Source organism: Musa acuminata, chromosome BXJ1-8 (assembly GCF_036884655.1).
Source record: "Musa acuminata AAA Group cultivar baxijiao chromosome BXJ1-8, Cavendish_Baxijiao_AAA, whole genome shotgun sequence".
Classification (NCBI taxonomy): Eukaryota; Viridiplantae; Streptophyta; class Magnoliopsida; order Zingiberales; family Musaceae; genus Musa; species Musa acuminata.
Genome location: NC_088334.1, coordinates 3,642,240 through 3,669,658, shown reverse-complemented (window position 1 = coordinate 3,669,658; position 27,419 = coordinate 3,642,240). Strand labels below are relative to the sequence as shown.

The 27,419-nt window shown below is 42.9% G+C and overlaps 4 protein-coding genes, 1 long non-coding RNA gene and 1 pseudogene across 6 annotated transcripts; 3 read left to right on the top strand and 3 right to left on the bottom strand.

Moving 5' to 3' along the window:
* Window positions 1–2,169: 2,169 nt before the first annotated feature.
* LOC135680722 (protein DETOXIFICATION 48-like) lies at window positions 2,170–4,707 on the bottom strand. The gene is made up of 3 exons (XM_065194864.1): window positions 4,579–4,707; window positions 3,022–4,507; window positions 2,170–2,899 (listed from the first exon to the last, which is right to left on the bottom strand). Exons 1-3 carry the CDS (start codon window positions 4,639–4,641, stop codon window positions 2,727–2,729), a joined length of 1,722 nt encoding a protein of 573 aa, XP_065050936.1. The 5' UTR covers window positions 4,642–4,707; the 3' UTR covers window positions 2,170–2,726.
* Window positions 4,708–6,836: 2,129 nt separating this feature from the next.
* Window positions 6,837–11,009, bottom strand: LOC103993806 (sucrose transport protein SUT2-like; annotated as a pseudogene). Its single transcript, XR_010515515.1, has 5 exons — window positions 10,259–11,009; window positions 8,179–8,925; window positions 8,034–8,097; window positions 7,907–7,950; window positions 6,837–6,966 (listed from the first exon to the last, which is right to left on the bottom strand). The product of XR_010515515.1 is annotated as a sucrose transport protein SUT2-like (transcript).
* Window positions 11,010–12,421: 1,412 nt separating this feature from the next.
* Window positions 12,422–14,351, top strand: LOC103993807 (transcription factor bHLH18). The gene is made up of 5 exons (XM_065194863.1): window positions 12,422–12,502; window positions 12,588–12,653; window positions 12,730–13,173; window positions 13,254–13,631; window positions 13,723–14,351. Exons 2-5 carry the CDS (start codon window positions 12,618–12,620, stop codon window positions 13,798–13,800), a joined length of 936 nt encoding a protein of 311 aa, XP_065050935.1. The 5' UTR covers window positions 12,422–12,502; window positions 12,588–12,617; the 3' UTR covers window positions 13,801–14,351.
* A 344-nt stretch (window positions 14,352–14,695) lies between these two features.
* On the top strand, window positions 14,696–16,349 carry LOC103993808 (protein TUNICAMYCIN INDUCED 1). The gene is made up of 3 exons (XM_009414002.3): window positions 14,696–14,898; window positions 14,975–15,325; window positions 15,429–16,349. Exons 1-3 carry the CDS (start codon window positions 14,794–14,796, stop codon window positions 16,206–16,208), a joined length of 1,236 nt encoding a protein of 411 aa, XP_009412277.3. The 5' UTR covers window positions 14,696–14,793; the 3' UTR covers window positions 16,209–16,349.
* A 2,060-nt stretch (window positions 16,350–18,409) lies between these two features.
* Window positions 18,410–21,516, top strand: LOC135680720 (uncharacterized). The gene is made up of 5 exons (XM_065194861.1): window positions 18,410–18,541; window positions 18,939–19,059; window positions 19,188–19,291; window positions 21,055–21,186; window positions 21,340–21,516. The coding sequence occupies exons 1-5, from the start codon at window positions 18,539–18,541 to the stop codon at window positions 21,364–21,366; spliced, it is 387 nt and encodes a 128-aa protein (XP_065050933.1). The 5' UTR covers window positions 18,410–18,538; the 3' UTR covers window positions 21,367–21,516.
* A 608-nt stretch (window positions 21,517–22,124) lies between these two features.
* On the bottom strand, window positions 22,125–26,652 carry LOC135680721 (uncharacterized). The gene is made up of 5 exons (XR_010515514.1): window positions 26,503–26,652; window positions 25,912–25,969; window positions 25,179–25,344; window positions 22,763–22,893; window positions 22,125–22,525 (listed from the first exon to the last, which is right to left on the bottom strand). It is a non-coding gene; the product is annotated as an uncharacterized LOC135680721 (long non-coding RNA).
* Window positions 26,653–27,419: the final 767 nt, after the last annotated feature.

Here is a 27,419-nt window from a genome sequence, read left to right as displayed (position 1 = left end):
CTGCTTGTCCCAAGACCTGGGTAGTGTCCCTTTGACTCGATCCTCTGAGCCTTCTGTTTTTTTTGTGATGCCCTCGAGGCGGGATTATGCCTCTCATTTCCTATCATGACATCGAGAGCGAATGATCCTCTATCGACACTCAATTGTCTTTGTAAGGTTGGTTACCACTTCTGATGGTCGACTATGCTAGATCTGGAACCTCCAGACCTATACATTTGGTAGCAAAAAGCAGAGTACTTATACAGAGCATCATTGGTGTCTCAAATCTAAAGACCAGACACACAATCGAGACCACGAACACTGTCTGATGATGAGATATCATTTACCATATAGCATTCTATGAGCGAAACAATCAGTGAACCAATTCTCCAATGAGCACATGCATTGTACCCATAGTGTCCCCACATGAGCGACTATAAGAGCAGCCACCTCCATCATATGGACGATTATACAACACACCAGTATGTCTAGCTATCTTGATGTCCATATCGAATAACCTATTATCGAGAATATTTAGGGTTTATGTTTATAGGCAAATTAGTTTTATTATCATGATCTAATTCTCATTGCACAGATCCAAGAACAATATAAAATATTCATCATCTAATATAAAGTGAGAAAAAATAAATACTAATAATAATAATCAATTATAAATTCTTAATTTTAAAGGATAAAACTATCATTTTATTTAGGATATATAATCGAAATTTTTTATTTTGAAGCATAGAACTATCAAAAGGATATAAATTAAAATTAAATGAATATACAAGGGCAAAACTATAATTTTGATAAGAAACCGTAATGCTAGCCACCCTTATAGTTGTCGTTATCGTTGCATGTTCCATTGTGCCCATTCGCGTGGGTCAACAATGATTGTTTGTCGCTTGTAAGCCGCTTATCATCCATCACCCATGGTGGGGTGGTTGTCCTCATGATTAATCGACGACCTCATTGATCGTTGCGTCATTGAGAATCGTGGTCTCAATAATACTGTAGTCGATAGTAATCCATTAATCAAACATAAGGAACTTTGCATCGCCCGCAAGCAAGTGATAGAATGGATTGGATAGAAAAGTAGATCGACAATATAAATGAATCATTTATGCATCATAAATAAAAATTGAATAACACCTTCTTGTGAGCGAGTAGCGCTAACAATTAGATCTAAAGTATTTAATTTCACAAACATGGCTCTGATACCAATTATAAGCTAAAAAAATCATCCTTATGCTTCATTTATATAAGGGGAGATGAGAGAAGATATGTAATATCTTATTGACTGGTCTACATGATAAGAGGAGATAAAAGAAAATCTATAATATTTCAACAATATCAAGTATCTTCGTCTCCTCTTAACTACATATCCAAGTATCCGCATATCTACACATTATATATATAGTCTTTAGGAGGTCCTGTCTATTTATAGTAGATAGTCTAAGATAAGTAATTAGGAGAGTCCTTCGTATGAAGATCATCTCCTAAGAAATCATATCATAATTAATTTTTTTTAATTAATCGATAATCATTTATCATATCTATAATATATCTTACCAAATTAGATATAGAAAATAAAAGCGATGTTACTATATGTTTTGCAATGACTATACAAACCCCATTCCACATAGAAACAAATGGGAGAAAAAAAAGAAAAGACGATAATATATCAGTGCCGGAGCTCCATTCATCGTTGTAAGTCTAAAGTAAATCATTAATTTCTCTTCTCTTTCTCTCTCTCTCTCTCGCTCTCCCTCTCTCTTTACAGGATTCATTCATTCATACGTGTGAGTCTAAAGTTATCATTAATTAAATTTATTATTAAAAATATCTATTTACGAGAAAAAATAATAATAATAAACTAAAATAATAATCCATATTGGTAAATATCGAGAGAGTTGAATGATATGTATCGGAGTCTAGCTCATAATATATAAATAAATCTAAACTTTTGGGTTAAATTGGTATCTAACTTGATATATATATATTAATTTTGATTAGTTCCACTCATTCATCGTCGTAAGATTTCTAACAATTATGAAGATAGTGCGACCTAACCCTTGTTCAATCATTCAATTGTATCCTAATTCCGACATAAGAGTTAGAATCATTTGTCTCGATCACCTTTCTTCGAGAAAAAAGAAAAATCCTCGAATGTGACCATTCAGATAGAAATCACAGTAAAAAAATCATCGTTCGAAGATTTTTCGTATACAGTCAGAAGAAGTCTTTGATTAGAGAAATATTCTCTTCTGAAAAAGCATTATCGATCGTGATTGATGCTGACGCAGCATATGAGCTTCCAAGTGCCAAGTTGTGTCCCAGCAGCAATATGCATAGTTCTATACGAGGAGTAATTATGCATGTCGCCCACAAGAGATCTAACGTCTGACCCCTTTATTGGAGACAAAAGGTACACCCGGATGACGTAAGCCTCATGCACATGACTCCACCAGAAGCCAAGTACAAGCACAGAGTAAAAAAGCACTAGATCAAGCAATCAGAATGCAAAGAACCAAACCAAATCGATAGGTTTTATATGGTGAGAAAGCTCTAAAGCAAGATTCGATTCTTTTGAAGGAAAACTGGTACGAGAGCATATCGAAAGGCAACACTAACACTGTAATGCTTGACATTGCTTTCGATGCCACTTTATGGTACTCTGTGCATTGAAAAGTCAAGAAATTAAGACAGACACATGTGAGGAAGAAAATGGGACTGATGTACTTAAATTAATTGGCTTCGAGGTGAAAGAAGTACGGAGGAATGCTGAAACCAAACCTCCGAGAGGGAGAATGAATGTTCAGTGGTGGTACATGTGCTGGCTGCTCTCTGAAGCGGGACCGGAGAAGGCAGAGCTGAGAGTGACCGTGGCATCTGCTTTCCACTGCGAAGCAGCATCGAACTACCAAAAGCTCCAGCTTTTAGAGTTTCATGTATATTCTCTCGATCGATGCATCGGATTAGAATTAGAATGCCAAAAGAGAGAGGGAATAGAAAGGTTGTAATGGCAGAAAACCTACTCACCCCGCACAGGAATGAGGGGAGCCGTTTCTGAAGCACCGAGCCTCTTCACATCGCCATTCATGATGTGTGCGGCTGTACTCTTATTGCCGCCGGCGATGGCATTAGTAGCAGCAGTGAGAGGAATGAGAGGAGGAGGAGAGTTGGAAGTTTTCGTCAGTTCTCTGGCTTTTTCCGCCTCCACCATCCAATCCGTTCTGGCGAGCGCATACGCCATGAGAGTGGCGCACGATGCCTGCGCCGCCAGCAGCCCCAGCCATAGCCCCGGGAACCCCATCCTCCGGAAGAAGCCCAGGAGCACGGCGACGGGCGTCCCGACCAAGTAGAAGGAGCCCAGGTTGATGTTGGCTCCGGTGGTCGGCCTCGCGCTCCCCCTTAGCACGCCGCACCCGGTGGTCTGAGGGCAGTTCCCTAGCTCGCACAGCCCGGCGATCGGCAGCACCAGTGTCGTGAGCTTCAGGATCTCTGCGTCGTCGGTGAACAGCCTCCCCCACCGATGTCTCATCGACGTGGTGAAGGCCATGGCCGCCAGCCCCAGCACGAGGGCGCACGCCAAGGACACCATGGTGGCTGTCCGGGCCTTGGCGGGATGGTTGGCTCCTAACACGTTGCCGACGCGGGCCGACACCCCGAAGCTGAGCGCCGACGGGAACACGTACACCAACGACGTGGTCTGGATCAGTATGCCCATGGAAGCGACGGCAGCCTTGGGGTTGGGAAGCAGGCCACTGAGGAGTATCATGAGCTCGTACCACCACCACTCGAGGCAGACGGACACGCACGAGGGCACGGCGAGCTTCAGCAGCGCCGACCACCCCCTGAGGCAGGTCATGCTGGGGCGCACCCACGAGTCCTTGCACGCGCCAGAGCACAGCACGAAGAGCAGCAAGCAGACGAAGAGATTCAAGTTGGTCCAGACCATGGCCAAAGCCACGCCCGCGATGCCCATCCGGAGACGCACCACGAGGAGGTAGTTCAACGGGATGTGGAGGACGACGGAGACGACGGAGCAGCAGGTGACCGGGAAGGTGACATTCTGAGATCTCAGGTACACGCGAAGAGGGTGGAGAAAGGAGAGGAGGAACAGGTCAGGGATGGCGAACGTGATGAAGACGTGGGCGGCGGAGGCTATCTGCTCGTCCTGCCCGCACCAAGACAGGATCCTCCTCATGTTGCGCCAAAGGAAGGAGATGGGGACGGAGGCGGAGAGGAGCAGCAGAATGGCTCGCTGCAGGGTGAGGCCGAGGAGCTTGCGTTGATTGGCGCCGAACGCCTGGCCGCAGATGGGCTCCATGCCCATGGCCAGGCCGGAGAGGACGGAGTAGCCGGTGATGTTAGCAAACCCGATGGAGAGAGAGCCGCTGGCGAGCTCGAGCTCGCCCAGGTAACCGAGGAAGAGCGTCGAAACCATGGCGCGCGAGTAGAGGACGAGACCGGTGAGAGCCGCGGGGACAGAGATCGCCCCGATGGCTCTCATTTCCTCCACCACCTGAATCCCAAGTCATGCAACATCAGAAGACACGCGGCGGCTTCGTAGAAGAAGCGTACACACAGTGTTACCTCGGAAGCGGTGGGGCACCGGTGGAGGTCTCGACCGAGGGGATGAAGAGGGAGATCCTCCATGCGAGTGCAAGTCTCAGCCTCGGAGATGGGAGGGAGAAGGGGTGAGACGCGAGGCCTCAAGTAGTGGAGGAGGACGCCATGCCGCGGACACGCGTCGATGGAATGGTGTGATATCAGAGGTGGGGAGGCCCAATGGGCGACTCGAGGTTAGCTCGAGCACTTGTTCCCTCCCGCTGACCAATACAAGGCGAATAGGAAATGGGCGGCTGATGGTCAAACAGTTCGTTGTCGGTTGGGAAACTGTTGCTTTCGACGTTTGCTGCTCCAGACACTCATGCCATGGTCATCATATCCTGCATTTGACTTGCAACCGAGAAATGTGAGAGCATAAACCAGTACCGTATGAACAACAAGATCATGCTACTTGTTTCATACACTATACTTACCAATCACCAAATGAACAGTAAGATAGAGACTTGAGTTCTAAATATGCCGACAATTAGAAGGTGTGAGGAGGAGGCAAGTAAAATGGAGAGGACAGGCACCGAGGCAGCAGTAAATGGGGCAGTGTCAATAAAGCAGTTGGAAGGTAGGAAACAAGAGGACATACGTGCCCCAATAGACCGCCCACTCATCCATGGGCATACTTTTCCACAGCATTATCTTTTGACAAGCACAAACCGAGACAAGGTTCTCTGCAAATAAGCTGAAGGGACACGTATGTGCAACCTGTGACCAAAGAGTGCAGTGTGGACACTGATCACCTGTCACCTTCTCATGCCCAGTTCCCACTCTCTCTCTCTCTCTCTCTCTCTCTCTCTCTCTTTCCTGCTGCAGTTCAACTCTATCTTTGTAGCTTATGATCGGAACCTGTATCATTGACCTAGACATTAGGCCCCATAGAAAACTCTCGCTATGTAAAATGGTCCAAGACAGGTGAAACTATACAGGTAATATGTTGGAATTTAAATTTTATGCATGATCAGCACATAAGAGGTTCAAAGAAGAAAAAAAAGCTTACCTGCTGTCCGTCGAAGAGGATGAGTACAAGTGGAAACTGAAAGAGAGCATTGGAGAACATATCAACAATATTGTCTTCTTCACGACACCGGGGGGATTAGCAACATAGCTAAAAGACCATCAGAACGTAAACAAGGCTCTGAGGGGGTGATGATGAGCCTGCAAAGAATACTTGCGTTACAGTTGCTGATACAAACACAATTCTGATGAGCGATGAACAGTGGACCACCACCAGCTGGGTTGGTGGTCATGATGACACCTGGCTGAAAACTGACCTCCATGGCCCGAGCATTCATAGAGCTGCTGTGGTGCCGAATGGCAGGGCCAGGGCTAGTTTCCTGAGACGACGAGGCTTGTGCAACACGCATTGCTGTCTCTATTTAAGTAGGCTCACTGAAGAAAAAGAACCAATTCCTGCCAATTATGTGTTCAAAATCCTGTAAATCATCAATTTATTATCAATTATCATAATCAGCCAACATGATGCAGATAATAATAATGAAAACAATAATTGAGAAGAAGGGTGGCAGCTTGTCGGGCACAGTATCTTCACTAATTCTTGTTTGAGAAAGCATTCTTCATCACTGCATGCAATCAAGGTGAAGATAACCAAAGGTTCAATTTTACAATATTTAGATATATGATCACTGATGGTGTTCTGGATTTACGATCACAATATTCGCTTTGATACTTATTCCATAAGTATATCCATGAAGCTTTTTGAGTCCATGAAAAGCGAACATTGTAGGCAAATAGATTTTTTCAGTGACCAGAACTTTGCCATGGCACCAGCCAGGAACTTATTCCAAGATGCTGATGAAAGAACATTTGGTGACAACTTTAAAGTTCATAGTGCCTAAAAACAAAGGCATGACTCCATCCATAACACTGATCGGTATATCCACATTTTGCTTGCAACTACAATGAGTATCATTGTTAAGGACAGCAACATTGTACTGCAAGGAAAGGTAAACATTTCGCCAAGTTATCCAAAGGAATCTGTATATTCTATCTAGGCTTAGATTTCTGACAGAATATAATAAAGTTTAACTTAATAGACAGCTACAGAAAGGCAGAAGATATGCACTTATAGGAAATAATTGAAGTGTATTAAATTTATCAGTTTGATACACTATAGTGATAATTGTTTCTGTATGCAATAGCAATCAAATAGCAATATAGATCAAGGACGCATTAATAAAATACTTATCTTTGACCCCTTCGTCCTGCAATATGGGAACAAGGGAGACCAATAATTGCCACAAGTCCGCTCACAAAAGCTGCAAGTCCTCCTACAGCAAAGGCTGGTGAATTGCCACCCCCAAATAATTGGTCCAATGGCCCACTTTCCTAAGATATGAGTACCTGATCTAGCACAATTTTCATCAGCAAAAATCAAGCATGGCAACAAACATAGAGAAAATCACATGGAGCCTTTTCATCTTTATGAAAACCAATAATCATACTAAACTATATTTGATTGGTGACAAATCAGACAGAGGTCAGCAACTGCTAGTTATATTTATTGCACTGTCGGAATTCATTGAATCTGAACCAGTTCTATTGACCAGATTAATCGTGGATTTCTTCCGTGATAAGAACAAATTACCACATCGATTGTAATAATCATGGCTTTCATCATTTTAATATGGCTTGCTACTGCCAAATGGCAATCAATTCATACCTAGGAGCAATATAAACCTTTATCTCTAATCAGACATCTATTATAGATTCTAGCAAAGATGTAATTTATCATCATAGTATATAAATTAATAACCAAAAAACGCAACGGGGTTGCATAAAGAATCAAATGCGAAGAAGACTGTTTGAACGCATGAGAGGAGAGTCCTCCAGTATCAATATTTTCTTGTTTTCAACAACTTTAGCACTTTTATGTCAGATTGAAAATGATTGGCAGCATCTCAAAATCCTTTTGGAGCCAAGTCACAGAGTTTTTATTAGCAAGCTCTACCCAACCCCAACTGATGGAAAAATACTTCAATGATATTGATGATCATGATAAACCACAAGAAGAATCCATTTACTCTATGACTAAGGCATGTAGTTTTCTTCTTACATTCTAACTTCTATTCATCTTTGTGTATACCCTTATAATGATACAAGTATCTCTTATTTACATCATGCCAAAAGCCATAATACAGGATGATATAATATCATTCAAAAAATCACTTTTCTACTTGATCATCCAATGGGACTACCATTTGCTCCTAAAAACATACAAGACAGGATAACTAATGGCAAAAATATTTGTTATGTCAATATGATAGCCAAAAAAAATGTCTACCTGAGGTATCACAATTGCCAGATTTAAAATGCCCATGGCCAATCCTGAAGTAAAGAGACAATTGTTTCAAAACTGAAAACAGAGCAAAACAACAATTGAAACAAAATAAAAGCAACTTGTCACCCACCCTGACCAAGCCCTAAAAGTTCTATACATGCAGATATCATTGCATAAGGAATAGTATATGTGACCTGCAAAAAATTAAATACTAGTTAAACAAATTAATAAGAGCATCGAAGATACAAGTTACAACAGCAATAAAAAAGACTCACTTCCAAAGGTGCCCCGAGAACTGTAAAAATAGCAAGTGCAGCAATAACAACACCATCTGGAGGGAGTCCATCTTCTGGGTATTCCACATTTTTCGCCAGAGAAGATATTATAAGCATTGCTAGAAACCATAAAAACATGAAAATGTTGGCAATTCCCCAGGTCAAGCCAGCACCCCACTTCCTGCAGAGTTTTTCCAAAACCACTGAAGTACAACCGACAACAATGGAATTTAACATTAGACCAGTAGCCCCCATTCTTACTCCAGTTTGATAATTTTTCCCTTCATTTGGGTTTCCCTTGCACATCTCCTGGCCCATCCAATCAGTATAAAAAAAGAATGAAAGGAAACCATCCTATCCAAGTAAGTGCAGTGACAATTAGAACCGTCCATATAGGCAGCGTAAGATATTTACACGAACCAACTAATTCCCATAGAAAAGCCTCATGGCCATCATTCAACTGCACCTGTGCTTCTCCAGCACAATCCATAACTCCACTGGCAGAAGAAAGAGGGATTTCCTTGGCTGATAAGACACTTACAGTAGTGGTGATCATAAGAAAAACAACATCAAGAAGAAAAGCAGATTTGAGATTGGCACAATTTATGCTGCATGCTGTAGTGACAATGAAGAGAAAGATGCTAAACCAACGACTATAAGAACCAGGAGCAAAGCCAAGTACATTCCCCAGTGCCATGAAGAGTGAAAAATAAGCATTAGCTACCCGAGTCCGTCTACGATCTTTTCCTGAAATTGCGGAAAAAACATGAAAAATATACAGCAATTAGGTAAGGTATAGAAAAAATATGAAACATCTTGAGCTCTTTAAGTTACTAATGTGAAGATTGCCATGAAGTGTATCTTTTGGGCTACAGGACTAACCCAACAAGAAGTTGGGTATGCCATTTCATCACTAAAGAAATCTTCCAAGTAACGAGCAAGTTAACTTGTTCACTTGTGCAAGTGTCTTTTGTTGTCTTTCTCATGGTTAAAAAAAACCTACACAACAGAAACAAACTTTGCCATTTTTAACCTCTGTTCCACAAGAACTCCCAGATACTGAAAGCGACTCAGAGTTTCAAAGGATACGGAACATATTAAATTTAAATCAAGTCCAACAAATACATGACCAAAAAATCATGGCAATCAACAAAATGAAGCAGTCAAATCAACGCAACAAGGTGAGCAAGCTCTGACATTCAATCTTTATAGAAATACATAGGAACATGGAATCTGAAGCTTCATAGAGATATTCATCGGTAAAAGCTTCAGATGAACATATACAAACAATATCAACAAAAAGCAGCTCATACACACATGTGGGAATCCTTTACAACTCCACCTGTGACCGAGAACCAATTCAAGTCAGGCAACTTTTGTTTTGAGCTGGAAGGGCAGTGAGATACTTGTGGACCTTTGGAAAAATGTTACAAAGGCCACCAGTTCCATCAAGGATTTTTAAAGCGACAGCTTTAAATGGCAGCTTAAGGCCAATGAAAGCGACAGCTTAAGGCCAGAAAGGTTTAATGGCAGGTTGGCATAGGAATCCAATGGCAAACAAGTCCATGAAAGCCTACACAAATAGAACATAACATAGTTCACTAGAATTGCTATTAAATAACGCATACATTCTCACCCGGAAATGATTGTCCAGATAACAACTCAGAGATGAATCAGGAACCTACTGTAACAAGTGTGGGGAGCTCTCCTCTCACCTCTCAAGGGGTGAGACTGATACTGTATATTTAGCATGGCATGAGCAATATGTGCTCGACATTTATAAATTAGTACGTTTCCAAGATTGTCTCCTCCATCTAACCATTGTAATTGAAGAGTAGCTACTGGTAAAAACCATACCATAGACATCGCTGGGATATGGTATTGTTCATCCCAATTTATCCTCCATCCGACTAATATAAGAGTAGCTACTGGTAATAATCATACCATAGACATCGCTGGGATATGGTATTGTTCATCCCAATTTACCAAATATTCGAGGACATCGATACGCCGAAACAAAGAACCCTCAAGTTGTACCGAATTCATGAAGAAGAACGGGGAGAACAGCGAAACGACAGACCTGTAAGATCGGCGAGGAGGGCCCTGAATGGCCCCTGGGTGGTGTTGTTCCCCACGACGAGCAGCCAAAACCCTAGCAAGCAGACGGCGATCGCCCGGTGCCGGGTTCCCCCGTCGGCACGGTCGCCGAGGGCGTGGCCGATGTCGGCGGAATACCCGATGAGGAGCACGGAGGCGGCGATGGCGGCGGCCCCACCGGCGATGTATGGTCGGCAGCAGCCGAGCGGGCTGGCGCAGTGGTCGCTTAGGTGGCCGACGAGGGGCTGGACGATGAGGCCGGAGAGGGGCCCGCAGAGCCACACGAGGCTGGCCCAATGGTGGGGATCCCCAGCTCCTGCACGTACGGCGTGAGCAGCGAGAGTTGGAGGGCCCAGCCGAACTGGACCCCGCACACCACCGACGCCACCCGCAGCAGCAGCCGCCGAGGGACCTTGTGCGTTGCCGGCGTCACCGCCACCTCCCTGCACCCCGCCTCGGCAGCGGCCGCCGCCGCCATCGAGGGCCTACGCCGCCCGGGGGACCACCGTCCTCGACCCTCCCGCGTCCTGCCTTAAACTCTTTGGCGGCGCCATCGCCGTCGAGGGCCTCTCTCGCCCGGGAACCGTCATCCTCAACTCTCCTGCGCTCTGCCTCCACCTCTTCCTTCTCTTCTTCCTTTCGCCTCCCTCCGTCGGTCTCTCTTCCTAACAAGGGGAAGTGAAGGGGGATCGGAAGAAAGCGACTGGAGCATGCCGTTACAGAAACGGTTCGGAGGCGAGCGGGGAGGCTAAAGAAAGGGGGCGGTGGAAGAGGAGGGTCCCACCTTCGGCCAACCTGTCCGTTTCCCTTGACGACAGCGAACGGAGGCTGTGGGTCCCGCACCGCCCACCACGCAGGACGTGGCCATGATGGTGTCTCCTGTGGCGGTCGAGACAGGGAAATCCACACACCTCCCCAGGATCATCAAGCTGGGTTTGATCGAGATCAGGCCTCGGTGCGGTACGGAAAAAAGCTTTGCGCCTCGTACATGGGACTCACCTGACGCGCCTGCCATGCAACTGGAAAAGACCCGCCCATAGTGCGTCGCACGTCCCCCAAACGGGTCCTCAGTACGATGCGTTCGAAGGGGAGGAAAGGCGTGGGGCGCATGAAGGTGTCGGAGTGGGGCCCGGCCTACCAGCCAGGTGTCGGCCTCAGTGAGGTGACCCACCACCGTCGCCGTCAACGGATCAGGCGTACGTCACCCTGTCGGTGGAAGGGTAATGATGTATAAGAAGATAACGCTATATATGTCCTAAAATATGTGGGGCTACGTCGCAAGGCCATGTTAAATTTGCATGGTTGTCGCATGTGTTGACCCTTTTGTTCTGCGATTAAGATTTTTTTTGTTCTGTAAAACGTAAGTGGTGAAGATGGTTGAGCTTTCTAATTGCCAACTTGATTTGGTGGCAGGCCAGTTGCTAATTCTACAGACTCCCATCTCTTTGGGATTCTTTAACAGGATGCAGATGTGAGATGGGGGCAGGTGAAGGTCTGAACTAATAATGACATCCAAGTTGGGATTGAAGTATTGTTTTTGAGCAATCATAAGATGATAAGGATAGATTTCATAGCTTCAAGAAAGAATAAGGTAGCTCCGAGATTGCAGGGATACCTTCCCTTGACTATCATTATATCTTTGGTGTCAGTAGGTGGTTCCTCCTTTTAAGTTGTTTATTAGATTGCAGCTTGATAATGTTGAGTTGAAGCATCTTCTTGGAGTATAACAATCAGATGCATAAAGATGCCAGCTTGGGGTTTCTTGCAAATGGTGGAAGCTCTTCCAGCTCTCTTCATGGCAGCTTGAACATGAGCAAGTTACTTGGGGGGCCAATTTCTCTGGGATTCTCAAAGATCTGACAGAACAAAAATAAATCTGGGAAGCATTTTAAAATCACAAGTGGGTGTGCTGAGAAGCCAATTATTTCTTCGCTAATAATTCAGCCATAAATGAAAGTTGTGTATAGCCTTGATATGATGATGCAGGCAGTGAGAGGATGATAAGCTCTTGGTTTACTGACCTTACTATTAGCTGTAGCAGATGATGTTCTCCTCAAGCTGTCCATTCCAAGTCATCTGTTTTTTTGGTTTACAAGCTATCTTGTATTGACTAATGGAGATGAGAGATAGAAGCAAACAGGAAGACCACCGGAAGAAGCTTCACGCCCTATAAAAAGACCGCTCCTTTCTTCCTCAGAGAAAGGAGCTTTTTATCTTCTGCTGCAAGGTTGGCTTTCCTTCTTCTTCTTCTTCTTCTGCCTCTGCAGATGGACTGGTTCCTGCAAAACTCACTGCCTTTGTAATTGATTCAGGATCTCCTTGCAAGGGAAGTATCTCTCGCCATGGAAGCGTTGGCGTCTCCGTACTATTCCGACATGGTAAGGAGCTCGAGATCAAGTTATTAGTTGCATGATAGTGTTGGGAACTGTGTTCTTCATCTTGTGAAACTGACAGGGAGTGGATCAGAGTTTCTTCCGTCAGTGGGAGTTGAGTGCTTTTGATCTTCTCGGTGCGCAACAACTGGAAGCGGCTTTTGGACGAGATTTGGATCAGTCTCCATCATCCGAAAGCTACACCTCCTACCCTTCCTTCCATCCGGCGGCCAGCACCGAAAGGCCCAAGAAGATCGCCAAGACCAGCAGCTGGAGTTCTTGCACCACCTCGTGTCCAAGAATTCTGTCATTTGGCAACCCGGAATCGCCCATCTGTCTTGCTGCGACGGTGAAGCCGAAAGAAGAGATGGAAGCCTTGATCCTCGGACAAGGGGCCAAGAAGGTAAGCACGGGGGCTAAACCCGCCGCTCAGAACCAGGAACACATCATGGCGGAGAGGAAGCGACGAGAGAAGCTCAACCAGCGATTCATAGCGCTGTCTGCAGTAGTTCCTGGCTTGAAGAAGGTGAGCTCTCGATTGCTTCCTCTGCTTTGATCAGCTTTCGGCACATCTGTTTTGATCGAAGTAACATTCCTCTTTGCAAGACGGACAAGGCTTCCGTTCTTGGCGACGCCGTCGAGTACCTGAAGCGGCTCCAGGAGAAGGTCAAGTCCCTGGAAGATCGAGTATCGAAGAGGAACGTGGAGGCGGCGGTCCTCGTGAAGAGGTCGCAGCTATGTGCTGATGACGATGATGGCTCCCCCGGCGATGAGAGCTTCATCGAAGGCCAAGGAGGCCAGTCCCTTCCGGAGATCGAGGCCAGGGTGTGCGAGAAGGCTATCCTGATCAAGATCCACTGCGAGAACCGGAAAGGAGTGCTGGTGAAAGCTCTCTCCGAGATCGAGACGCTCCATCTTCGCGTGATGAACACCAGCGTCGTGCCCTTCTCTGGTTCTTCTCTCGACATCACCGTGGTGACCCAGGCAAGAGATTCTCATCTATACCTCCACTATCGACCTCTCTGCACTCAACGAGTGAGGAGTCGGTGGCTGAACTTGTTGTCTTCTTCTGCAGATGGAAGAGGGATTCTCCATGACAGCCAAAGACCTGGTGAAGAAGCTGAACTCGGCTTTCAGACAATTCATGCGATGAAACCACTTGAATTCCCTGACTTCTTCCTCTTCTTCTTCTCTTTGTCGACTGCGCTAATGGTTGGCTAGTTTCAGTCCTCAGCCTTTAAGAACTTCTTCTTCCTCTGAAGACAAGGCCTGTTAGTCCCTCGACACACCAAAGGTCACCATTTTCACTTGTTTTTGCTGCACGGGGCTTCCATCTTCAAGTTCCTTGCTCTTCTCTTCGACTTTTTCGCATGGTCGAGTCACTTGATCATGTTTTCGGAAGAGACGAGTCAGATTCTTGGCTCTGTTTTTTGACTTCTTCTTTTTCTAGGACTTCATTGGGGGAGGTTGACTTTCGAAAACCTCTCTTTTCCTCCCCCTTCCCTGTTGTCCTTTTTCTCTGAAGAGGTTGACTATTTAAGCCTGTTTCTCAGCTTCCCATCAGTGTTTAATCCTCGAAGGTTGACCGTAGGAAAAAGATGGTGCACTTGTAAGTCATGGGGTTGATCTTTTTGAGGCACTCATGAATAATTCCTGGTTGTAATTTTCTTTCTGTTCTTGTAGAAATTTCTAAGTGACACCCAACATGTTGTACTCTCACAAACAATTTGCATGGGCTGCATGGTTATATATACACACACACTATGTTCAGAGTTCGGGTCTCGGATCTGCCTGCATCCAGATCCAAGTCCAATAAAATGTCGGATATGGGTAAAGGATCTTCATCCGCGAGAGCTTAAAGCAACGGGGGTTTCAAAACAGGGCTTCAATTACGATCTCGTCCATTAAATATCCATTTAGAAGAGAACGAACGGTTGTGATCATGCCAAGTCGCAGGCCACTGCGCAAAACCGTCACCCTTTCCCGGCCGTGTCACAACAAATGGTCACGCGGTTCGCATCACTCTCTCGCTTCTCATTCGTCGAACTCACGTCATACTGATCCTTTTAAACGCCACCCCAACCGCCGTAAAAATTCAATTTTTATTCTCCTCTTCGTTTCGTTTCTGGAATTCCTTCGTCGATCCATGGCGACTCGCTCTCTGTTGCTCGTGGGGTTCCTCAATCTCGTCATGCTGGGAGTTTCGAACGGTCTAATTTCCTCGAATCCATCGACTCACCGAGCGATTTCGGTAAGGGAACCCTGAAATTTCGAAAATTTCCCCCTCTTTTACGAACTGCCCTAATTGATTCTTGGCGAACATGAAGAATTTGAGGGATGCGGTCGTCAAGGGGCTCGGGATCCATGCGGAGGGCGTGGAGGTGTCGGGGTTCGATGTGCGGGACGTACGGGTGGGGCAGTCGGTCGCCTACGAGTTCGACATCGAGATCGATAAGAAGGTGATCCCGATCAAGCTGTCGGAGGACGTGAGACGGTGGGATTCCGTGGATCTCACCATCTTTAGAGAGGACGGGGAGGGGGGAGGAGATGCGACAGGGTTGGTGCGCATGGGGAGGAAGCCTGATTCGATGGTTCCGCCGGTATTGTCTCCGTTTCAGCTGGCCGGGCCTTTGGAGCTCTGGATTCAAGACGGTGATGATATGAGGCTTTTCTTGCCGGTGAGATGCATATTCCCATTTGTTCCTGGTGATCATTAATTGAGTTCAGCTTCTAAAAATGTCCTTTTTTCGGTCGATCTCATGCGACAACCCACCTCTGCAGCACGATGTCGAAGCAGGAGCGCTGAAGAAGGTGATCTTGTCGGACGGCGCAGTGGTGACAGTGAAGGGCGCCAGGTCCGTCAGCCTCAGGAGCCCGCTCGAGCTCCCCCTCCCTTTCCCCCTCAACCGCACCCATCACAGTGGCCACCAGGACGCGTCCGGCCTGCTTGCCACCGCGGAGGCAGTACGCCGTGCAGCCGGATCGAAGGGCCAACCCCTCCTCTCCCTCCGCATCGTCGGCCCCACCTCCCTGACCTCCTCGCCGTCGACGTCACCCCACGACAAGCTCAAGCTCAGGCGCTTAGCCCCAGGCCTCGTCGAGCTCTCCTCGCGTTCCATCCCAACCATCGCAGTGCAGAAGCCAACCCTGTGGCCTCTGACATCAGTGAATGGGTCCGATTCCAACCTCCAGGGATTCGAGGAGATGCTGGCGTCGGTGTTAGGGCCAAATGGCAAGGAGGAAGGATCATTCCAGTTGCTGAGGGCAGAGGTATCAGCTAGAAATTACATCAAGACGGGCTTCACACTTGTGGAGAACATTTCGAACGACGAGGTAGATTGGTCAGGGTTCCCGGAGTGGATGACTAGACCAGAGAAGGCCATGACCCAATTCGAGGTTCTCGCTCGGATGGAGGAGAATGGAGAGGTCGTTCCAGAGAGGATCGCGGTGGTGAAGCCAGTTCAGGTAGCGGACAGTGAGCTAGAAAGCGTTGCAACCGGGAATTCCACCATGTCCGCGGCTTCAATAGTTCGCCCTCCTCCAAGCTACTTCACCTTGTGATCCCGTTCTGCGTTGCTGTCTTCTTGCCGAGGAACACCCCAGTTGTAAAGCTGCTTCTTTTCGTCCGTTTGTATCGCCAGCTGATGTACGTAAATCTACATGTATTTTATGGTAGATGTATAAAAATAAGGTTTTGATTAATCTTTATGATAGATATGATATTTCTCTTTCCATCCAACTCATCTTTCTCGTATGACTCCCCACTTAACTCAAAATGGTAACAAGTCTCGGCATTATAGAAGAGGTTTCTTGGTTTCTTCGCTCAATCTTCTTGTTCAAGACAAGGGAATCAAAAAATGGGGTCTAAAGAACCCTAATCCTCTTTTGTGGGAGATGAAATTTCGAGCACGGAGAAGATAGTTTTGCGAGATAATTCAAGAAATCAAGGGAGATTACATCGCATTGCAAGGGCAAAACATCAACGATGAGGCAACAAACAATCCACTTCAGAGAACACCAGAAACGAAAGAGAAAGACACGGATGCGGTGCCGGCGGGTGGGCGCGGCGCGGCGCCCTTCATCATCATGCTGCACCAGTGGCCGGGGCTTCTTCCGCCCGCTGCGCCGCTGCCTCCCCCTTCTCCTCGGAGACGAGGGTCCAATCCGGAGGGAGGACAGGGAGCGGCGGGTACACGGTGGGGCCCTTGCGCCTGACGTCCCAAGGCTGCGTCTTCTTGGGCCTCGTCTTCATGTGGTGCGACGTCGCCTTCTTCTGCGGCCGCGACGAGCACTCCACCGCCATCCCGCCCGGCGACGGAGTCTTGGGTCTCCTACCGTAGTAAGGCACTGCAATCGCATTTGCCGACATCCTGGTGATCGACGCCATCGTCTCCTCACTCTCGGCTCTCTTACTCTTCTCTGTCTCCGGAGGAGTTCCGGGGTGATCGAGATAACAGAGAGACGGCGAAGGGGATAACGTGCGCAAGTTGCGCATAGGCGAATGGTTGAGACTCGCTTCTGGTGTTATCCTTGGGGATGTGTCGCCTACTCCGGCCGGACCCACATGGCATGTCATGCTCCGGTAAAAGCTTATCACTCCATTAACTTTAAACTATTGGAGTTTATATATATTATATGTACAATATATATATATATATATATATATATATATATATATATATATATAGTGCATAATTATTTATTGTTTAAGATATTAATTTTTTTAATATATATATATATATATATCTTCTAATTTTTTTGCAAAAATAAATAATTTTGACAAGATTCAATCCTAGAATCCTACTATTATTAGTGAAGATCTTTACTAGCAATCCAATCTTTGTAAGTGAATTTGATGAATAATCATCAAACTAATATTTTAACTATGAGATCTCAACTTTTGGTAAGTATATTTAGTATCATCATGAGACCAAAAATTTAGGTGTAAGATTCTTCATAGTAATAAATATATTTGTTACGCTACAACCTAACTAATATTTAAGGCATACTAATTTATTAGATGATATTTTATACTTTCAACTTTTGATAAGGAGTTTCATTATCCTTCTCATTTGGAATCCTTGGTCATTGATAAATAGATTTCAAAAATATATTAGATGATGTTTTAAGCTATTAACATTTGATACATGAGAGTAGTGTTTGATATGTAAAAATAAGTTTTAAGCTATCAATTTTTTTAAAATGGATTTGATATCCACACGGTTTTATCCTCTTCTGTAAACTCCAAAAGACGTCTCATAGGGTAAAAGAGATTTGACGGACTTATGGATCATTAATTCTCATACTCGTCAATAAATATAAAATTAAATGATTATCAATATCAAATTAAGCTAAAAAATACTTAATAAATCTTTTGGATAAGTTATAAAGTATTATTTTTCTTTTGTCTTTTAGACAGTAACTTAATACAATGATTTCTCTCATAGTCCTTTTTTATTTTATTTTTTCATGTTTCTCATAAAGGAGTTGAGATATATATATGGTTCCATAAGAGTGACATGATACTGTGCTTTGATCCTAATAATATTTTCTTTTAAGAAATATCAATTTTAATATTTTTTTTTGCCCTGCTTTCCCACATCTTGTGTAGTTTCTATACAAGAAGAAATGTAACACCCATAGGTGGGAAAAATGGAAACGATGGGGGCTTTTTTAGGAAGGAAATCCACCCACCTAGCTAACAGGCTAGAATAACACTGATCCCACGGGTTCCAATTAAGCTAAAAGTTCCAGGGTAACAAGTCACCGCGAATGGCTAGGGCACACTTTCGGCCGACGTATAAAAGCCCCCGAGGGAGGCGGAAGGGTTTTAGGGCTTTCGGGTTGTCTGCGTGACGTCGCTTCTCCGCACCGCAATCCACGTCAAGAAAATGGTGCGTCTCCTCATCCGCCGCCTCCTCCTCTTGTAGTCATAGGATTCTCGATGGGATCGATTCTAATTGTTGTTTTCCCTTCTGATGTCTCTCTTCTAGAGATTGCGATCTTGGTTTCTTCATAAGAGATTGCGATCTTGGTTTCTTCTTAAGAGATCGCGATCCTTTTTTCTAGTATTATTGGCTCGTTTGGGGAAGTTGTTTGGGACCAGTTCTTGTTTTCCCTTTTAATCTTTATTTACTAAGGGTTCTAGTGGGTTGTTCCCTTTTAATCTTCATTTAATCTCTGTTTCTTGGGTGTCTTTAGGTACAAGTTTCGTGGTTTCTTCGCTCATTCTTCTTGTTCTCCATTCCGATTTATATTTGTTGGGTCTTGACGGTGTCATCTTGATATTAGAGTACCGAGGCTGTGAATCCGAAGGCGTACCCTTTGGCCGACGCTCAGCTGACAATAACCATCCTGGATCTGATCCAACAGGCAGCCAACTATAAACAACTCAAGAAGGGTGCCAACGAAGGTCATTTTCGTTTATTTGCGCGCTCTCTCTCTCCCTCTCTCTCTCTCTCTCTGCTGCACTTCTCTGTGGGTTTGATGGTGATGGCGTGTTTATTCATTGTCGTTCTTGATTTGCTTTGCTTGTACCAGCAACCAAAACCCTCAACAGAGGCATATCCGAGTTTGTGGTGATGGCAGCTGACACGGAGCCGCTCGAAATCCTTCTCCATCTCCCATTGCTTGCTGAGGACAAGGTATGCCGTTTCTTCTGTGAGTTCTTTGGGTACGGTTGCTGCCGGCGACACTAGGGTTAAGTGAGTAATTTAAACTCGAGATGCAGTGGTGGAAAAAGATGTAGGACCATGTGTGGCCTATCATGCTGATTGTGCTCTTGTGCTGTGACCTTGTTCATTAGTTTTAGGCCTATCGTTATGCAAAAAATGTAGGGGAATATTGTTCAGCCAAGACCATGTGTGTTGTTGAAACCGTAGCCAGGTTGGTCTGGGTGCAGGATATGACACACTGTGGTGGTGATGGATCGGTCACTTGGATAGAAGGTTGATCTGATAACCGGTTCAATGAAGCGAATAAATTTAAGAAAGTCCAAATCTATTCATATTAATGTAGGTGGCCAACATGATGATTTTTTATGCTTGTTCAGGAGGGAGTCAGTTTAGTTTGATATAATCCTTGGTCCTTGTAATTATGATTTTTGTGTTTGATGTTCCAAATGTTTTTTTGTTTTAGATTAAGCTTGTTAATCTTACCTCTGTTTGCATTATAGCTTTTGAATGTATTATTATGGTATAAATTCATTTCTTAGTGCATTACATTGCAAATTTTAAGAGTTGAGTACCTTTATTCGACTTGATTAATTATCTCAAGTAAAGAAACAACATACGTGCTTGTTTGCGGATTCAGTCCTTTAACTGTTCATATGTAACGCAAGAGGCCATATCTACATGTCAATGGGACTAATTATCTGAGTTCATTGCCATCAAACTTGTTTAAGCAGTGGAGTAGGGTGATTTCACAACACAGCCTAGTCACTGTTCCTTTTTTTGTTGAACACTCTCTGATATTGTCGTTCCCATTTACGTGATGACTTATGGTGAATAGCCTTGAAGAAATGAGCTGATTAATTTCTAAACTGTACTGGTTGTAAAGTAGCATTCTTCATTTTTTAGCATTTAGCATTTGGACATGTTTATTAAACAAGTTTATAATGAAACAAAACCATAGTGCTGTGCTTGGTAGCTGACACCCTGAACATGTTATAATTTGGCAAGAAAATCTACCATCACAAATAGCTGTAGTAGTTCCATTGCATCGTTCTCATTGTAATCAAAAGTCATGCATGCATGTAACATAACTGTCAGGTTTCTGGTATCATTGAACCGAAGCTTTTACAAGTAACATGTTTCCTGTGAGACACTCATATCATATTAAAGCCATAGTGAACACAACATCTGTAACCCCTTGAGGGATTCTTTAAAATTTGAGCACCAAAAATGCATATGCTTTAATGGATATTTTCTTGATGTTCTGGATAATATGCATATTCTGGGCTCATCCCTTTTTGTCACCATTAAATAGCATGTTTCAACGCTCCTATATTCTTTCTGTATACCTAGCTGCAAAATCCTCTTGTATATATTCTAACCTAACCGTATTCCGGGCAACTGGCAAACACAGTTGAAGCTAGAGTCACCAGATGTTAAAAGTGATCTCTGGTGCTGGTTTTAGTTATAGTCTCTTCACTGTTATAAAACATGTTATAAACATCGAAAACAAGATGGGGAATGAATCTGTTCATGATAGGATCCAGGTTTTCTTCTATGTTGCTTTTTTGCTGCACATTATTTCCATTTATCTGTTGTTTTTTATTTTAAAAAAGTCCTGAGATATTGTTGTTGATGCTGAACACAAGCTTATACGACTGTCATCTTAGCTACAAATATATGCTTAAATGAATCAGTATTTGAGTTTCTAACCTGTTGGACACTCGCAATGCCAGAATGTGCCTTATGTTTTTGTTCCTTCCAAACAAGCTCTTGGTCGAGCTTGCGGAGTTACGAGGCCTGTGATCGCTTGTTCTGTTACCAGCAACGAAGGTAGCCAGTTGAAATCTCAGATTCAGCAACTCAAGGTGAGCTCCCCATGCCTCTCGCGCTGATTGTATCAAGTTGTGCTCTTTTGAGCCCGGATTGTTAGAATCATTCACGCTGCATTCGACTTTCCCGTCTTTTTCTAGCGTGATTTTACATGGTGGTAGCATTAGTTGACACCGGTGACATTGCAGGATGCTATAGAGAAGCTGCTGATCTAGTTCCGGGGAAATGACGGGCTGATGATAGGTGGGGGCCTATAGGATTTTGACTACCGTCTACGGCTATGATTATGTTGCAATTGTCTGGTTATTTGAAAACTCTATTTATTGCCGGGTTTAAGAAATGCGTGATATATAGCCCTTCTTAGACTCTGCGAGCTAGGTGTAGAAAATATAAAAAAATGTTTGCCCAACTCGTCTGCTTCAAATAAAAAAATGTAAAAAATATAATTCCAAGAATATTTGAATGATAAACCATAGGCAATATCAAATATTGTATTTTCTACTACCTACAAAAGTATTGATAGCTTCTTACATTAAATAATTTAGCAGGCCACAGTAAGCCACCAAAAGACCTACGAACACACGGCAAAGCAATCATATCATTGTCCTACATCTTTCAAGATCATAATTAGATCAAATTAGGATTCTCTCTGGCCGTGGGACAAATAGGACACAAGCACAGCAACTATCAAATATATCAAGCACAGTTTCAAGATCATGGGAACTGTGCTTGTGTGCAATCAATGGAGTATCCACAATCAGACAAGTGGACTCAGAAGTCGATGAAGAATCACAAGACTTTCCCAAGACATCAACTATCAAATATATCAAGTGCAATTTGAGGTAGAAGATTTTCCACCATTTTTCTGTGATACTAAAATTTGGAGAGAATCCCTTTTTTTTTTTTTTCTCAACATCTCTCTATGGGACTCATAGTGTATAGGTTATAAATACAACTATATGGAACATAGTAATAGCTGAATTTTCAGTGCACCCGCTCCCATTGCTCAATCTTCATTCTCTTCTCTAAATATTTTGAGTTCCCAGTAACGATAAAATAATCTAATTTTTCCTAGTACGATTCACTTACAAAAACTTCACAGCATGGGTCTAAAATATATTGATATCAATACCAAAATAAAAATATGGAATTATACCAGCGACTAGGGATGTTTACCGCCATGCTTTGGAAGTGATCCTGCTGTTTCAGCAGACACAGGAAGAACAGTCAGCATGTCACCTTCAGCATCATGTTCCATCACATCTTCATGAATTTCACAAGGACCTGACTGGGCAGTGAAGCTTCAGCAAGCTTGGAATATCTCATTGACTGGTTGTGGAAACCATAAGAAACTGAATTTGCTCTGCTTAGATCCTAGGGTGAAACAAGTACAAGAAATAAGCAAAGCTACAATGCATGAACTTGATAACCTGATTATCTGAATTGAGTGAAACCATAGGGATTATTGCTATTGGTTTATTCTTCTCCATCAGATATTACAGCAAATATTGAAGCCTGCTTATATTCTTGGAAAGGCCTTGTCATGGTAGAAATCCCAAGAAGCATGGTGATAGGAAACTTGAAAGACAGACTTCAAAATTTGTTTCATACCAGTGCTCTGCATTTGTTCTGGTCCATCCATCCTCAGAGGAAATAGACCTAGGTTCACTATTGATATGCTTTGTATTCCATAAAAACCTTGCTTCTAATAAAGAAATGCTATCTTGTAGTTCTTTGTGCACCTATAAGCATGGAACTATGAGCTATACAATAATTTATGCAGGATGATTTACAATAATCAAATCAACGCCCTTTTTGACCAAATAAAATTGTTGATCACACACTACTCTGTCTAAAACAAATAATGTTATTTTCTGTTCTTTCAGACAATCAGTAAGAACTAGAGTGTCATAACACCTTTATTGGTAAGTAGCAATTTAGCAAAGACAAATTCCAAAATGATATTACAATCTGTACAAACAGGCATGTAATTACAAGCTTACATGAACATACACCAGATCCAATAGGATTCAGATGACAAAACAATGTATTCTGATATTTTAATTGATTCAGATGCAAAGTGTTCTAGTTTGTCATAATTCATGGGAACTCCAAGAGAGAAAAACAAAATGATATTCCTTGCAGTTGACATTATTTAATCTTAATCATTAATGATTCTTTTTTTTTTCCTTATCCATTTATACTTCATCATTAATTAACAATAGTTGCTTCCACAATATAATCCATGATAGAAATCCGCAATTATTGTGAGACTCAAATTTTAACAAACCCATATCTCACTTGTGATAGTGAACATTTCTAGAGCTACCAATGCCATATTCAGAGAACCTATTATCAGCTTGGTAAAATTATTTCAGAAACCAATTCCAATCTAGGTCCACATATCACACATCAATGGGGCTCCATGAAGCATATATTGGCCTTTTCATTTGGACCCGTCACATCTTTCCTCCTTTTCTCTAATATTTGATTAAAGTCAAAATCCCTAGCCAGCCAAGCTTCATATTCATTTTGAACATTCCATGGCATTGCTTTATTCTTTCCTGGAAGGATCATATATAAGAAATTCTGGCCGTTCACTAGTTAATAAAATGACCTGTTAACAAGCAAATTTCCTGAGGTGTAACCTAAATATCAAACTTCTTTCTTTCTCAGAAAGAAGTAGAAATAGTTGGCCAACACAAGGCAAGCATTTGGTTAAAATAATCTAATAGATTTGTCATTCTCCAGGTACTTTGTCATTGTATCGGCTCTTTGAGCAACCTGGATATTTGATACATGCGATAGCTATTCCTGGCACCTATACCATTTGTAAAGGTAGTGAACCATCTAAGTTAATTTTCCATCAATTATCCTTATCTTTAGAGTCCTTGTAACTCCTACTTATACCCATTGTGGATATTTCCTTTTCATTATATTCTTTTTCCATATTACACAGCAAAAAATGATCCCAAATCCAGATGAAAAATATGAAGAGTCATGTTAGCCACTGGAAATCAGCATAAAATTGTGTTGGAAGTCATGAACATAAATCTCAACCGCTTCCATTATAGGACTAAGTCATCACCTAAAAGTGACGTGAGATATCTTCGCTACCAGTGTCCCAAAGTGCCAATGGCAAGTTAGGAGATATCCAGAAGCAAGCCATCACACTGGCACCTGGACCATCACAAAATAACTATTCTCAATTCGAAACAAATACATGTTCAGTCTATTTCTTAAGTGTTACATAACTTTAGACCATTTCATTGATCATTCTACATAGTATTTTTCCTGCCAAGAGCTCTTTCAGAAAGAAAATTAGCAACACTAATGCTAGTCTTTCAGCTTAAATTTCTCCCAAAAACTAGCAGAAGCTCGACATCAGAAAATAAGGCCAAACAGCATTTTTCTACAACAAATTGATGATTTAATTGTTTTATGTTTTATAACGTAAATTTCCTCAAGAAATTCTTATGCAGTGAAAAAGTGATATGATACATGGTGGAAGAAACCATCATCGCTTCATTCTGAAAAAGTTGCAATTCTCAACTTTCAAACAAATAGCTAGTGTAAAATGTAAAAGCAAGAACCATAGTTGCTGGGCACTGAGACAACTCTGAGGACTAGACAACAAGGTTGCATGTGTAACAATGAATCTAGAGGGCTGAAGTTGCTAATTGCCATTGAAGAGTCCAAAATTCTGCAAAATTGTCTCCAAGGGCGCATTCTAGTGGTTAGTGTATCACATGCACAATCAAGTGACTCCCATTGTATCGACTTTAAGTCTAAACGACATCATGACAGGCTAAATGAGAATCTGGCATTATCTTCCATGACTTGTAAATTAAAGTTAGACATTGAGACAAAAAAGCGTAATAAAGAATTGCATTTGGAACAACTGCTAAGTTCTAATGACTGCAGAATACACGTCAAGATTTTATCTGCTGTCTATTAGTTACTTGCATGTTATCAAATATATATGGGTTCCCAGACAATTCGACTGAATGGAAAGAAAAGGTAGTACCTTGCTAGCCTGAGATGGTGGCACATCTGTTAAAAACAACTGCCTACAAACTAATTGAACATATGCAATTGCTCATCCTGCCAGTCTACCAGCATTCCTGGCAATATCTGTGAGATCCTTCGGTCCTGGTTGTTTGGTAAGGGGCAATGATCAACATTAAGAAGATCTACAATTCATAAAATTAGTCAGTTTAAGAGAAGCAAAAAAAAAAACTGTACATCTGCTCCAAACATTAAGCTAGTTTTGCACAACCAAACTGTTTCTGCATTGGAATCTTAAAATATAAAAGAGTGCAAAGTACATTTCATCTGTTTAGTTTGATGTATTATAGTCTCGAAGGGATTATTACTAAAAGCATAACTTGAGGACTTATTTATTTATGCTTACTATCATGTATATGAACCAATAAAGCTTCCATAGATCCAAATATCTTGAAGGAAAGGCTTGATAATGCAAGAGCATGAAATTCATATTCTTGCCTCATAAACTTGAACATGTGGTTATATGATTGAAAATCAATCAAAAAACCTCAAATCAAGACTTATTTCTTCAGAGCAACTCGATCAAATGAGGATGCAGAGACAGAATGAGAACTTGCACAAGTATGTGATGATCGATTTAATAAGTTTAGATGAATGAAAATACATTGGATAGTATATCTTGCCGGGAATACAGGAGAAAGTAGATTATGTCTACCATAGATTACAGAACGAAAAGGTAAACGGTATCCTACTAGTTAAGGAGATCCCAATGAAATGCTGTATTGTAGCCATTGGCAGCAAGCTGTAATCCTGCAATGCATGTGTAACAATGAGACGCACAAGATTAGTGCAAGGTGAAAGCCGGCCAGGCTGAAAGGGAAAAGAACCAGATCATTGAAGTAGACACAGTATAGACATCGAAGAGCTTCGGAAACCAATTGGAAATTGCCCCATGGGATTCGAAGCGGCACCAAGATCCACCACCCTAGATCGCCAGGACCGATGAATCAATGGCGAAATCTCAAGATACGAAAGGAAATGGCTCAAGACAAAATTACCAACCCACGATCACCAAATCCACGCCAAGAAAACCCCACGAACCAAAATCAATAACAGAAGAACCAACCCACGATACAGAAGAACCGAAATCAATGGCGAAATGTCAAGATACAAAAGGAAAAAAGCTCAAGATTACCAACCCACGATCACCAAATCCACGCCAAGAAAACCCCACGAACCGAAATCAAAAACAGAAGAACCGATCGCTACGGATCGGCAAGAAAGGCATCAAACACGAAAGCGGATCCACCAGTTCGACGTCAGCAAGGATCGAGATCCCTCACCTCCTAAGCGGCGAAGGGATCGGCTCACGCACGGCGGGCTCGCCGGTGCGATCGCGAGGAAGAAGAGTCGGCGATCGCCCATCCGATCACTTATTTCGACTTACCAGGCCGAGTTGGGTCAAGAAAAGCCGAACTAACTGTTTGAATACCGATCCAAAGTGAGCCTTTATGGGCCGCTATTTAGACGCTGTTGTCTAAGCCTTTAACCGGATATAAATGGCCTGATCGATCAATCAATCAATATTGATGTCGCGATCTTAAAGCACAATATTGACATCTTGCCCGATCAAAAGCATGGATAAGTGGGGGAACCAAATTCAATGCATGTCATCTTTGCCACCCGCTCGATGCTTCGGATGGACATGTCACATGGCTTGCCCTTCACGAGACATCTAATCGTCGAGCCTAACAAACACAACAATCATGTAGATGCGACGCAATCAATGGCAGGCATCCATTCCCATGCAATCATCGAGGTTCGAAACAATATGTCCAATAACCATCACTTACTTTGATGCGTTTCCTTTGATGAAACGCTCATATGTGACAATAAGAGAACGGCTATTATTATTGACTACTTGGAATCTTCCATCCGCAACGCCGCCAAGGACATGGTGGTTGATGCGTCCTAATCTTCCCACTTTTCGGTTCCTTGGACACTTGTGTAGAGGTAAATATTTGTGACTTGCCTACCTCTCTCTAAAATTCCTCCCTATTTCATTTGCATAAACTTAATTAGAATTCTAAGCTTAAAGTTAATGATTGGCTTATATATATAAATACATCTTTTAAGAAAAGAGAGATTTTTTATTTGCTTTGTTCTTTAGTCACATGAGAGACTGGTTATACTGAAAATTATTAGACAGTATTATCATGGTTTTAAAGTATTGTCTCACATAAAATACGAATTATTTACT

What these genes read in the sequence shown, in the direction of transcription:
- LOC135680722 (XM_065194864.1), bottom strand. Translation starts at nt 4,641, where the DNA reads ATGGAGGATCTCCCTCTTCATCCCCTCGGTCGAGACCTCCACCGGTGC. An exon ending in GGTGCCCCACCGCTTCCGAG is followed by an intron (nt 4,508 to 4,578) that starts GTAACACTGTGT and finishes CTTGGGATTCAG; the next exon opens with GTGGTGGAGGAAATGAGAGC. An exon ending in TCCCCTCATTCCTGTGCGGG is followed by an intron (nt 2,900 to 3,021) that starts GTGAGTAGGTTT and finishes AGCTTTTGGTAG; the next exon opens with TTCGATGCTGCTTCGCAGTG.
- LOC103993807 (XM_065194863.1), top strand. Translation starts at nt 12,618, where the DNA reads ATGGAAGCGTTGGCGTCTCCGTACTATTCCGACATG. An exon ending in TAGTTCCTGGCTTGAAGAAG is followed by an intron (nt 13,174 to 13,253) that starts GTGAGCTCTCGA and finishes CCTCTTTGCAAG; the next exon opens with ACGGACAAGGCTTCCGTTCT. An exon ending in ACATCACCGTGGTGACCCAG is followed by an intron (nt 13,632 to 13,722) that starts GCAAGAGATTCT and finishes CTTCTTCTGCAG; the next exon opens with ATGGAAGAGGGATTCTCCAT.
- LOC135680720 (XM_065194861.1), top strand. An exon ending in CAAGAAGGGTGCCAACGAAG is followed by an intron (nt 19,060 to 19,187) that starts GTCATTTTCGTT and finishes TGCTTGTACCAG; the next exon opens with CAACCAAAACCCTCAACAGA. An exon ending in CTCAGATTCAGCAACTCAAG is followed by an intron (nt 21,187 to 21,339) that starts GTGAGCTCCCCA and finishes GTGACATTGCAG; the next exon opens with GATGCTATAGAGAAGCTGCT.
- LOC103993808 (XM_009414002.3), top strand. Translation starts at nt 14,794, where the DNA reads ATGGCGACTCGCTCTCTGTTGCTCGTGGGGTTCCTCAATCTCGTCATG. An exon ending in CGACTCACCGAGCGATTTCG is followed by an intron (nt 14,899 to 14,974) that starts GTAAGGGAACCC and finishes GCGAACATGAAG; the next exon opens with AATTTGAGGGATGCGGTCGT. An exon ending in ATATGAGGCTTTTCTTGCCG is followed by an intron (nt 15,326 to 15,428) that starts GTGAGATGCATA and finishes CCACCTCTGCAG; the next exon opens with CACGATGTCGAAGCAGGAGC.